Genomic DNA, 12,410 nt, shown 5'->3' with positions numbered 1-12,410 from the left:
TTTTTAAGTCCTATTCTATTTATCCTTACCACTGTTTCTAGTTCACAGACTGAAATTATTCTCCTATATATAATGCCTTCAAAAAGATAAGGTCTACATAGACACTGACCTCTAAGTTTTGATCAGAAGAATTTGGATCCCAGCAATCACGTAAGTATCTTTCGAATTAAGAAGGTCTTTGAGTCTAAAAGTTATTATTGGGAGTGTTTTGCCATCATGAATGCAGCCAAAACATCACTGCCCAAGCGATGATGACATGGAATAATTCACCATGGAAATGGTGAAGCTGATCACTAAAGAGTCAAATTGTATTTTATTTCTGATAAAAATAGCTAATTCATGAATGGGAGCCAACTTCACAGTGATACACAAGGAAAAAAAGTTTTCATGGATAAAGTTTAATAGAAACGAACCTTAAAAATACCTGATTTTGTTGTCAACAAACATTTATTGAATTCCTATACACTTCACACTGTGCTTTGTATCCCTCTGTTTTAAGGGAAACAGTTTCTAGATCATGAGTCCAAATATAATAATTACTGAAGACAACAAACTGGTACTTTTTAGAACTGCATATATTTCTCCAGGTTAATAAATAATACTTTCAATCCATTTGTTCAATCTTCTAACACTGACTAAATGCCTACCACAAGTGCTACCCTTGTGTTCTAAAAACATGGGCCTCTGAGAACCCCAGAGTTGCACCAATAAAAAAAAGTGAACAAGCCTTTTTAAAAAATGAGAAAACTGTAGATAGAAGTGGCAAATAAATAGCTTTCCTTTAATGAGGCAAAGCAAGGATTTCCTGAAAATGTTAACCCATATTTTCCATCTGGTCACCTACTTCTAAAAACTAAGAGTAATTCTTGAGTATTTTTCAAGATAAAATGAACATTTATTTATAAGTTAGCACTAAACTTGTAAACAGATTTTATTTTTTTTTTTTTTTGCGAAGAGATTTTATACGTATTTCTATTCTCTGAACCTCAGTAGTCAATATTTCTGAGCTCAGAGGATGAAAAATCAACTAATAATCTACATACTAAACTTTACTTGTATTACTAAACTGGCAAAAAAAAAAAACCTCCATGAAAGCAAGATTTTTTTCTCAGTTCTTTATCCCTAGAGCTTAGAATAATGACAGGAACACGGTAGGCATTTAATACTGCTTAATTAATTAATTTAAAAATCAGAATTGCTGAGGAATATGCTTTATTTTCATATCAAGAATCATTTAGGCTTCATAAGTAGGTACAGTATATTTGAATTACTCAACCTACTACAGGCCTTCTATTTAGTCTTAGGAACTGGCTTCAGTAGATACCATCTCTGTGAGATTTGTTTTGTTTTTTTTTTAATGAAGGCTGTCTCAGCTGCCTTGAAAAAGTATCTCTATGTATAATCTATCATAATTGAATATATATATATATATATGTATATATATAATCATTATCAAATAAATGTAATCTTGGGGCGACTAGGTGGCTCAGTCAGTTGAGCCTCTGATTGACTTCAGCTCAGGTCATGATCTCAGGTGCTGAGATAGGGCCCCAAGTAGACTGGGATTGGAATTCTTTCTCCCTCTCCTTCTGCAACCCCCCCACCACCACCTGCCATCCCCCTCCCCACCCCCGCCCCACGGGCTCACAGGAAGGAAGGAAGGAAGGAAGGAAGGAAGGAAGGAAGGAAGGAAGGAAGGGAGGGAGGGAGGGAGGGAGGGAGGGAGGGGGCTTATGGATTCAGTAAGCACCCAATCTAAAAGTCCCACCTTTGAGGGCTTACATCAAAGACTAAGGAGCAAGCATTAAATAAGAATGGACTCCTATCCCAGCTCAATACTCTCACTGATGAGGTCTAACACAGAACAGCCCTGTGGTTAAGAACTCTGACTCTGGAGTTAGATCCTTGGGCTTTAGATCTCAGCTTTCCAGCCATAGCCCTGTGTGTCCAGGAAAGTTACTTCCCTTGTTTGTCTCAGTTTTCTCATCTGTGAAATGGGGGAACATATAGCTTACTTCAAAAACCTGTTGTGATATTTAAATGAGTCAGTACATGTAAATCTCTTAGAATAGTGTCTAGCACCCTGTAGCAGCTCAATTAATTTTACCTAGCACTTTTGAAACTCTAAGAAATCCCTTGGTTTATTTATACATCACAGGACTCATCACTGTCTTACTCTTATTTTTCATCTTAAACTGAAAAAAACAGCAACAACACAGAAATACATCTATATCATGGACAAGTTTTCACACTTATGGATTCATAAAGTGAACTGCTTATCAAAATTGGATAATAAGGTAGAAATAACAAACTCCCACTTATTAAGAGAACTCATGGAGAAAGTAGAATTTCATACTTATATATTCTTTCTGATTAAAAAAAGAAGACAATCCATTACCATATAATCCCACTGCCCCCACTGACAACATTAATAGATTTCCTTTCTTTTTTCTATGCATATATGCATTATTTTATATAATTGAGACTGAATTCGGAACTCTGCTTGATTTACATAACATGGTATTAAATGCATTTTTGTGTCACTTTTTTAAAATATCATTTTAAATAACTGTATAAATGTAATTATTCCAACTTAAACAAGAAAAAATGGTAACTAATACACCTTCTCTTGAACCTATAATTTTTATATACTTATGAACCCAAAAATGGCCAGCCAGAAATAATTTTTGCTTATTTATTGCTCAGTATGTTTATTTTTAAATAAAATTTTCTGGTCAAGAACAAATTTTACAATCTTAAGAAACAAGAACAAAACTGGAGACATCATGGTCCTAATCTCAAATTATAGTACAAAGCTATAGTAAACAGAATGGTATTGGCATAGAAAACAGACACACTTCAAAGTAAAAAAAAAAAAAAAGAAAAGAAAAGAAAACAGACACACAGATCAATAGAACAGAATAGAAACACCAAAAGTAAACCCATGTATAAATGGCTAATTTACAAAAGAGAAGCTAAGAATATACATGGAAAAAGCACAGTCTCTTTAATAAATGGTATTGGGAAAACTGGACAGCTACATGCAAAAGAATGAAACTGGACCACTAACTTAAACCACACACAAAAATGAACTCAAAATGGATTAAATACTTGAGTATAAAACTTGAAACCATAAAACTCCTCGAAGAAAACACATGTAGTAAGCTCCCTGACATAGGTTTTGGAGATGATTTTTTTGGATCTGACACCAAAAGCAAAGGCAATAAAAGCAAAAATAAATGAGTGGGGTTACATCAAACTAACAAGCTTCTACACAGCAAAGGAAACCACTAACAAAATGAAAAGGCAACCTACTAAATGAGGAAAAAAAATTTACAAATCATATATCTGATAAGGGGATAATATCCAAAATACATAAAGAACTCATACTACTTAATAGCAAAAAAAACAAAAACAAAAAAAAAAAAAAAAGAAAAAACTAATTAAAAAATGAACAGAGAATCGAAACATGCATTTTTCCAAAGACATACAGATGGGCAACAAGTACATTAAAAAAATGCTCAATACCACTACTTATCAGGGAAACGTAAATCTAACCACAGTAAGATACCACCTGACACCTGTTAGAATCGATGTTATCAAAAAGACAAGAAATAACAAGTATTGGCAAGGATGTGGAGAAAAGGGAACACTTGTGCACTGTTGGTGGGAATATATATTGGTGCAGCCACTATGGAAAACAGTATGGAGGCTCCTCAACAAATTAAAAATATAATTAACATATGACCCAGAAATTCCACTCAGGAGTTATCCAAATAAAGAAAACAGTAATGAGAAAAGAAAAGAGAAGAGAAGAGAAGAGAAGAGAAGAGAAGAGAAGAGAAGAGAAGAGAGGAGAGGAGAGGAGAGGAGAGGAGAGGAGAGGAGAGGAGAGGAGAGGAGAGGAGAGGAGAGGAGAGGAGAGGAGAGGAGAGGAGAGAAAAGAAAAGAAAAGAAAAGAAAAGAAAAGAAAAGAAAAGAAAAGAAAAGAAAAGAAAAGAAAAGAAAAGAAAAGAAAAGAAAAGAAAAGAAAAGAAAAGAAAGAGAAAAGGAGAGAAGAGAAGAGAAGAGAAGAGAAGAGAAGAGAAGAGAAGAGAAGAGAAGAGAAGAGAAGGAAAAAAGGAAAGGAAAGGAAAGGAAAGGAAAGGAAAGGAAAGGAAAGGAAAGGAAAGGAAAGGAAAGGAAAGGAAAGGAAAGGAAAGGAAAGGAAAGGAAAGGAAAACTAACTTGAAAAGATATATACACAGCCATGTTCACTGCAGCATTATTCATAAAGCCAAGAGAGGGAAACTATGTATGTGTCTATCAGTGAATGAATGGATAAAGAAAATGTGGTGTACACACATACAAATATTACTGAGCCATAAAAAAGAAAGAAATTTTGTCATTTGTGACAGCATGGATAGAACTTGAGGGCATTATCCTAAGTGAAATAACTCAGAGAAAGACAAATACCATATGATCTCACTTCTAAGTGGATCCTAAAAAATTTTTTTAATTCAAAAAAACAAGCTTTATAGATACAGAGAACAGATTGGTGGTTGCCAGAGGTGTGGGTAAGGTGGGCAAAAGGGGTAAGGGAGTCAAAAGATACAAGCTTCCATTTATAAAATAAATAAGTCCTGGGGATATAATGTACACTATGGTGACTACAGTTAATAATACTGTATTGTATATCTGAAAGTTAAGAGAGTAAATCTTAAAAGTTCTCATGATAAGGAAAAAAAATTCTGTGACTATATGTTGGTGATGGATGTTAACCAGACTCATTGGGGTGATTATTTCACAATATACACAAATATCAAATCATTATGTTATATACCTAAAACCAGTATGTTTATGTCAATTTTACCTCAATAAAAATATATATAAATAAAATTATAAAAGTTATTTTAAAATTTACAGGAAGCAGAAGGGAGGTAAGATAACCTTGTAACCTTGTCCAGTTACAAATTCAATCAAATGTGCACAGTGAGGAATCATGTTGCTGCCACCGCCATCTCCCCAAATCCACCACCCACGTTAGCAATTACGAACACTTGGTAGGATAAAGAATTCTCTCCACGATGTGGAGTGATACCTAGCTATTACCAAAAGCTTTATGGGGCAGAACTGAAAGGATGAAAAGGAAAGAAGAAAGGGAATGACCAAGTTTAATTTGAGGGAGTGAGGAGGGTTACTACATAGCAGTTCCCTAGGTTAACACTCTTCTAAAACTAGAACACTTTTGATCCAGGGATACGGACTCAAGGTCCACCATAAAATGTGCTTGTTATTCATTAGCTTTCATTAGCTTTTAGGCTACCTACTCCAGGAAAAGCAAAAAGCCTGCCATCTTTTGACTTTAATGCATATGCAAAACAGCCCATCAAATGTATCCTGGATTTCATCCTTGAGAATCAGAGAGTTAATGGTATATGTCCTGGGAAATGGAGGGTTTGGGTCAGTTAGAAGCACTGTGCCTATCAATTTATCTTTTGCCCTAATCTTTTTTGAGTCCCAGTATGTGGCTTCAAATACAGGTTATTGTAAAGTGGTGGTGGGGGGGGGGGGTTGCTGTTGGAAATCACTGAACTCCATTTTAGTGGAATTTCTAACATCCTTTAGAAACAAATATTCTCTTACTGAAGTCTCTTAAGCTCACTGGAAGGGAATGCCCTCTCAAAAAAGGAATGGACTACTCCACACTCAGAAAAGCACAAGGGCCCTACCTTGTCATCAGGACCTGAGTATCACTTCAAAATAATGACGCTGCTAATATATTTTCTCTTTCTGGGGCAATTTGAGTACCATCCAATTCAATTATTGAAGCTTTTTATGTCACATCAAGATAAAAAATCATGTTTCAAGAGCCTCAATTTTTAAAATAGGCTAAGGTGCCGGGGTGGCTCGGTCAGTTAAACGCCCAACTCTTGATTTCAGCTCAGGTCATGATCTCAGGGTTGAGAGATGGAGCCCCACATGGGGTTCCACCCTGAGCACGGAGCCTGCTTAGGATTCTCTCCTTCCCTCTTCCTCTGCCCCTCCCCGCCACCCCACTCTCGCATGCTTGTGCTCTCTTTTTCTCCCTCTCTCTAAAATAATAAATAAATGTTTTTTAAAAAATAAATAAAATAGGCTCAAGCAACCCACTCTCCTTGCAGTTTAGTTCTGCCCAACTTTTCCAACACAGGAAGAAGAGGGTTCAGAAATGCTGTTTCTCTGCTGCAAATAGATTTGCTAGGTCACCCAATGACGTTCTCACCTTGGGAGAATTACCTAAACAATGAACAAACAAAATCAAAACAAAACGAAACAAAACAAAACTAGACCCATACAAACTCCGGACTTTGCGCGGTCATATTTTGTTCTACCTCCTTTTCTAGCTTTCTCGCACTCTGATGCTTGCCCAGCACACAAATGACCAGTCTTATCATACATTGTTTGGTCTGTAATAAATACGCAGCAAATTGCCTATATTTGATGATCCAAATGACAACAAAGATCTAACACGTTCATTTCAATACAAACAATTCCAAGTTTTTCCATTTACCCAAAACAGAGATCAGCCTAATTTAAAACTAAACAAACTGCAATTTTTCCCCCTCTGAAATTATAGTACAGGACCTAGTGCTAAAACCTTTGTTTACCCACAAAATAAAGTATTAACTGTGAGCTAGAGTACCTTCAGAATGTCGATTCAACTTTTTCAAGTGTAATATTCAGTATTTTCTAACCACGGTTTTCAAAAACTTTGGGGAAGCAAATATTTGCTTGTGACTTTTCTCCTGTCTAATCCTCCACTGTAGACCATACCCCTTGCTAGTGTATCTATCTCACCTTGGTGGGTAGAACTCTCAGTCCACACCACTGAATGGAACAGTGTGGCTCCCTAGTGCAAATTTCCTGAGAGCCCCTTCCCTGAGCATGTGCCAAGAATCAAATCTTGGCCACTTAGTGCTCTGTGCTCCACATGTGAGCTCACGGCGCGTTGAGCAGCCGTGCTAACTGAGATGGATAGCCCTGTCAAACAGGAAGCTGGCACACCAGGATGCAAGCAGTGGGATACAATGACCTTTACATTCATGAAAAAATATCCCTAAAATGGCATGAAAAGTTTATGGGGGGAAGAGGGGGGTTTCTTTTATTTCATTTAGGCACATAGCATAAAATAAAAGCAATGGTGCCCAGTATGCAATTTGCTCGGGATCAAATCTTGAATCCCTTACACAAGAAAGTCGTCAGAGAAAGGAAATGAATCATCCTTTATCACACTACTTTGAAAGCAGTGGACTTAACAGTTCAGCTGTTATTACTGCACCCGACAGGCCAAGCACTCGGATTCAGACCCCGCTTGGACTCATGATGATCCATGGTGTACTACCTGCCCTGGGAAAATATTCCCAACCCCTGGTTTCAGATGGGTTGCTCTCTCGATGGAATTAAAATCTGATTAAAAAACTTAAAACCTTTTTAAGATGGTGATGAACTGCTTACAGAATCAGAGTCAAGGGCTTGGATATTAAATTCCATGTCTTTGGTCACCATATTTGTAACTTTGTATTTATTGCTTAATCTCTCACAGTTTTCTTATCTGAATAAATGGAGGCTCTGACTGACAGGATTTATATAATGAGGGACTTATAAAAAACATTGCAAAAATCTGTGGTACATATACAAATGTTAAATAAGAATAGTAATATAGAAAATTAATAGATAAAACAAGACCAGGAAGTCACATATTTCCCTCCCTTGGTTGTAATCATTATCATAAACTATACAATTCAATCACTACAGCTAAAATACGATAATAATCATTCCACTGGGTCAAAAAATTTTTTTTTCATTTTTCAAGGTTTAGGGGATATTTGTTTTGTCAACTCCTTGCCATGAAAGAACAATGGCTAATGCTTCAGAGTGAAATAACAATGGGCTCCCCAGTACTGTACAATTCACACAGAATAATGACACAATATTTAATTAAATAGATAAAATGAATTGATCACAAAGACACTGAGATTTTTGTTGTTGTTGTTGTTTTGTTTTGCTTCTTTTTATTTTTTATTTTTTCTTAATTTTACTGACTGGACTACTCTGAAATTAGAGCAATTATCAAAGATACAAAAGTTTGGTAAAATACATCCATTTTCTTCTGCTTAATTAAAAGCTGAGTGTAAAGTGCAGAAGCTGCAGGCCCAAAGCAATAAATAAAAGTAGGAAAATGAAAGCTTATAAATCACGTATTAAAGTTTGGATAGTTAGGACCAAATATCTCCATACTCTGAGAACACTACTTCAACTACTTAGAGAAAATAACAGAACCATCAACACCAACGAACCTATGATGAGTACTGCATTTTAAAATGCATATTTCTTTTGGTGGGCCTAGAGGTGCTGGTCAAATGCTTGCCAAAGCAACCAGAAAACAAGATGCTGCAAGAAACATTCTGCTATTCATTGTCTGGAAAAGATGTTAAGCGTGATCATTCTCCTCCAACCCTTGTTTGGAGAATTGTTTCAGGAAACATATTCTTCCTCAAATCAGGACACACAGAGGCGAGGGGAGGAGAGGGGACACACATTAATACCTTGTGCCTGAGCTGCGGAGCTGTGGGAGTACCCCAGGGCCAGGAGCGCCGTCTCCACCAGCTGGCTGAAAAGCACATCTTTTCGAACCAGGACGAACTCTGCGTGTTCTTCTCTGTTGTCATATTCAAGAGAGCCATCCAACTGCTCCACCACACAAAAGACAGGAATCATCAAACCTGCAGAAACAAAATTCAAGAGCAAAATACAAACATTACAAAGCGAATCTCAGTCACCGTGATGAGAAGGGAAGAGGCAGTTATAAAAGTTACTCGTCTGTGATCGACAATGCTTTAGATCAAGCAAGCCTCTTAGGCGGATGCCCCCCCACCTTCCTTATTACTACCAGAACTGCAGCAGAATTGCCCTGCACAAGGGCAGAAGCCCTCGGATTCCAGCCACTAAAGTGTGGAGTTTGCCAATCAGAGGTGTCCTGACTGAGACCCTCACTCCACAGCTGGCACATAGCTGAGGTCGAGGTGACCTTCTAGACCTGTACATCCTTCACGTCTACGGTTTTAGCACTAACTGTTAATTAGGACTAGTATTTCCAGATCAGATCTGCTTTTGTCTGGAAATGTAAGATACCTAGTAGAGAGGCATATTTCATTTCAGGGCCTAAGCTATCATGTGAATATGTCTAAGAAAGTCAATAGGAATTTTTAAAAAGTCACTCTTACATCTTTTAATCTTTCTAAATCCTGGTAAATAGGTCATCAATTAGCCTGGAAATACCGTGCTCACAAAAATCTTAACTGACATTTAACTTATGTCAAAATATACACCCAAATGTAAAACTTTGTCCTTTTTTTTAAATTATTATTTTACATATCAACACCAGTTACCACTATCAAGGGAATTGTCTCCTCTTGTGTTTTCAGAGAAAAGAAGTAAACTACCCTAAAGAATAAAGCAAATTAGTCTAGTTGAAAATCTGTTGAAATCTGTTGTCACTGAAATATTTCTCTGCTTTGTATCAAAGTGTGAAAAGCTAAAAAATGTTTAATTCGCCGAAGATTTTTTTATAAACTGTTTTTTATTTTTAAAAAAGTCATACAGGCATTTAAATCTAAACATAGCCAAGGCATAAGAAGATCAAAGTTTTACCAACATACGAGTAATAAACATGGACTCTGCCCCATGTAATTCACACAAATTAGTATGTTATGGAATAAGATCTGTTCTGGGTCTTCTCTCTTCGTGCAAGAAAACCAGAAGTTATAAAGGACAGGTGGGCCGGGCCAGCGGAGAGATGAAGGGGAGGTGGACAATTAGTTGGTCACTGCTGAAGGCACTTTACAATAAAAATAAGAGCTCTGTGAAAATGGCATATGGGCTTCTGCCTGTGACACACAGGCTGCACGGGGAGTTCTTCTAAAAGCCCCTCCCCTCTGCCTAGACCCTAGAAGCCTCCTGAGTCACTCTGATCTGGAAAGCTGACGGTGGGAGCAGACACTCTGCAAACTACCAGGTCACAGATGTAGGTTTTTGTTCTAAAGATAATACAATGGTGCAACTGGTTCCCATGTGCTAATTATTATTATTAAAGATAATAAGTATAGGGTGTAATTATTAAATATAATCATTATTAACAATAATAATACTTATTAAGAATTGTTATCATTAAGGATCATGGTAATTATTATTAAGCCAGCACAACAGTCTAACAAGTCACACCATACCATTCCCTGGGACAACTACTGACTCTGTACTCACTCTTAAGAACAATACGGCAGCATCATGGTTGTTAGCCAAATATACTATCTGTGGTATGGATTTATGGAAAATAGGAAATAAGGGTGGAGGCAGACTGATTGTTTTAGACAAACGAGGTAATTTAGCCTGCCTGGCCACGTGATGCCTTATAAAATATTTTTTTTTTAATTGTGACCAGTACCGGCATGCTTGCTTATTTATGCCCAATTTATTCCCAAATGTATGTAAGACGTGAAATGAATAACATAAATTAGATTGCCTCCAAATTATCTTTGTGCTCATTCATTTATCCATTTTTTATTTCCCAAACACCTACTGTGTGCCAGGTATCCCCTGTGGCTTCAGAGACACAGGTAAGAGCAAGTATGATATGGGTCCTTCCCTCAATGCTGTTGAAGGTGTTGTAAAAATCTTCCCAAGCAAGCATAATGGCATTTTATAGGACCTATCCATCAGTCCTTACCAGCAGAGAATAACCCCTAATTAGACCTTTTAACTCTTACATACTGGTATATGATCTTTGTCCAAGGAAGCAGGTTGATTTCTACTTTTAATGATTTCAGTGTATGCACACTTAGGGCCATGTAGTCAGTGGTGCCATAAGCTACCTCACCACTAATACCTATGTGTACATAAGTTTCAATGCTGAAAATCCATGTGCAGTTCCTAATGTCAACATCTGAGTGTCACACATCTGGGAATCACAGATAAGGCCTTTCAATGAATCTAGTTGCCTCCATAAGTGATCATGTATCCATTACTTAGGAACCATAAATCTTCCTCAAGTCTGTGGTCAACTGAAAAAAAAACCTAAGACCCTATTAATTTTTAAAATTAAAATGTTCAAGGATTGAGATACGAAATACGGCATTAAAGGGGTCTATACTATTCAAGAACTTATGTTTTGAAAGAGTCAGTTACCAAAATATTTCCTAAACATTTTAGTTCAGTAATTAAAGAAAGCAGTTATCCCACATGAGAGCAATAACTCCTTCCAGTCAAAAAGCAAACACCCATCCTTCACAGGCATCACCTATTTTTAAAGAAAGAAAGAAGAAGAAAAAAAAAAAGACTTTGAGGTCATTTATAAAATAAAACAATATTAACCACAAGTGTATGACGACAGAATTTATAGTCTGAAAGCACATAAATGAGCTACTAAAAAATAGAGTCGTTATATAAAGAAAAATGTACCTTTTTACTAGAATTTCATAGATCTAAGCAATTATGACATTTTTTTCAATGAAACACACTTTTTACAAAGGAAGAGGAAAAATAAGTGTGATTACTAGTAATAATAGCAAGAGAAATGAAAAATGGTAAAACAGTACAGTTGGGGTCAAGCGTGAGGAAGAAAATTAAGGCATAGGTTTTAAAAACTTAAAATCAGCAAATCCCTGGAAAAAAAACTATAAAAGGATGAGTAGAAATATATGTCAAAAAAAAAAAGACATTCCATTTAGTCCCGGCTGCTCCCCCTCACTCTCTCCAGACCAAAGAGAGAAAAAAGAAAAGAGAAAAAAGTGACAGTGAATGAAAAGATAGGGAGAGTATTTGAAAAGCAATTCAAAAAAATCAATTAAGAATGGGAAGAATTAAAAAGTTCCAATAAAAGAATAACAATATAAAACTAAAATGTATTTAAACAAAATTTAGAAATGATCAAGAAGAAAAAAGAAATTCTTTTTCTAGCCCTGAATCTGGAACTTATGGCATTATTTTTCTTTTATTGTAGCACAGACCCATTTCCAGATGATCAAGTAGGGAACTTTGAACCTTTGATTATAAACCTCGCTAAGCCTTTTACAATTGTGGCAGGTTAAGCAGGTAGTTTCGTCTAAAGGACAGGCACACAGTCCCAGCCATTTGCTAAAGATGAATTGTTCTGACAATTGAGATGAGTGGTAAATTCTGTTGTCACAGAGGCAAAATAAGCAGGATATTCTTTCCACTAGAAAAATGCATTTTCCCAACTGTCATTAGTTCCAATGCTCAAATTGTCATTCTCATTGTGACATTATTTCTGAAGTGCGTATGATTATAAAGGAACCTAATCTTCACCACAGTAGCCAGGGGAACAGAGACAAATGCGAGATGGTCAAATGTGGTGGTGACTAGCTCTGTGTTAG

General features: G+C 36.4%; 1 protein-coding gene across 5 annotated transcripts in view; it reads right to left on the bottom strand.

Moving 5' to 3' along the window:
- The window catches only part of SATB2 (SATB homeobox 2), a 288,389-nt gene that overhangs the window by 150,687 nt on the left and 125,292 nt on the right, over positions 1 to 12,410 (bottom strand). For all 5 annotated transcript variants that reach the window (XM_072813436.1, XM_072813439.1, XM_072813437.1 and 2 more), the window contains one exon: positions 8,568 to 8,744. In XM_072813436.1, coding sequence (XP_072669537.1) covers positions 8,568 to 8,744 — 177 coding nt within the window. The remainder of the gene's footprint in view (positions 1 to 8,567; positions 8,745 to 12,410) is intronic.

The sequence above is a fragment of the Canis lupus genome, chromosome 36, assembly GCF_048164855.1.
Source record: "Canis lupus baileyi chromosome 36, mCanLup2.hap1, whole genome shotgun sequence".
In the NCBI taxonomy this organism is placed as follows: domain Eukaryota; kingdom Metazoa; phylum Chordata; class Mammalia; order Carnivora; family Canidae; genus Canis; species Canis lupus.
Note: the sequence above shows the minus strand (reverse complement) of the source record. Positions and strands in the feature narration are given on the sequence as shown.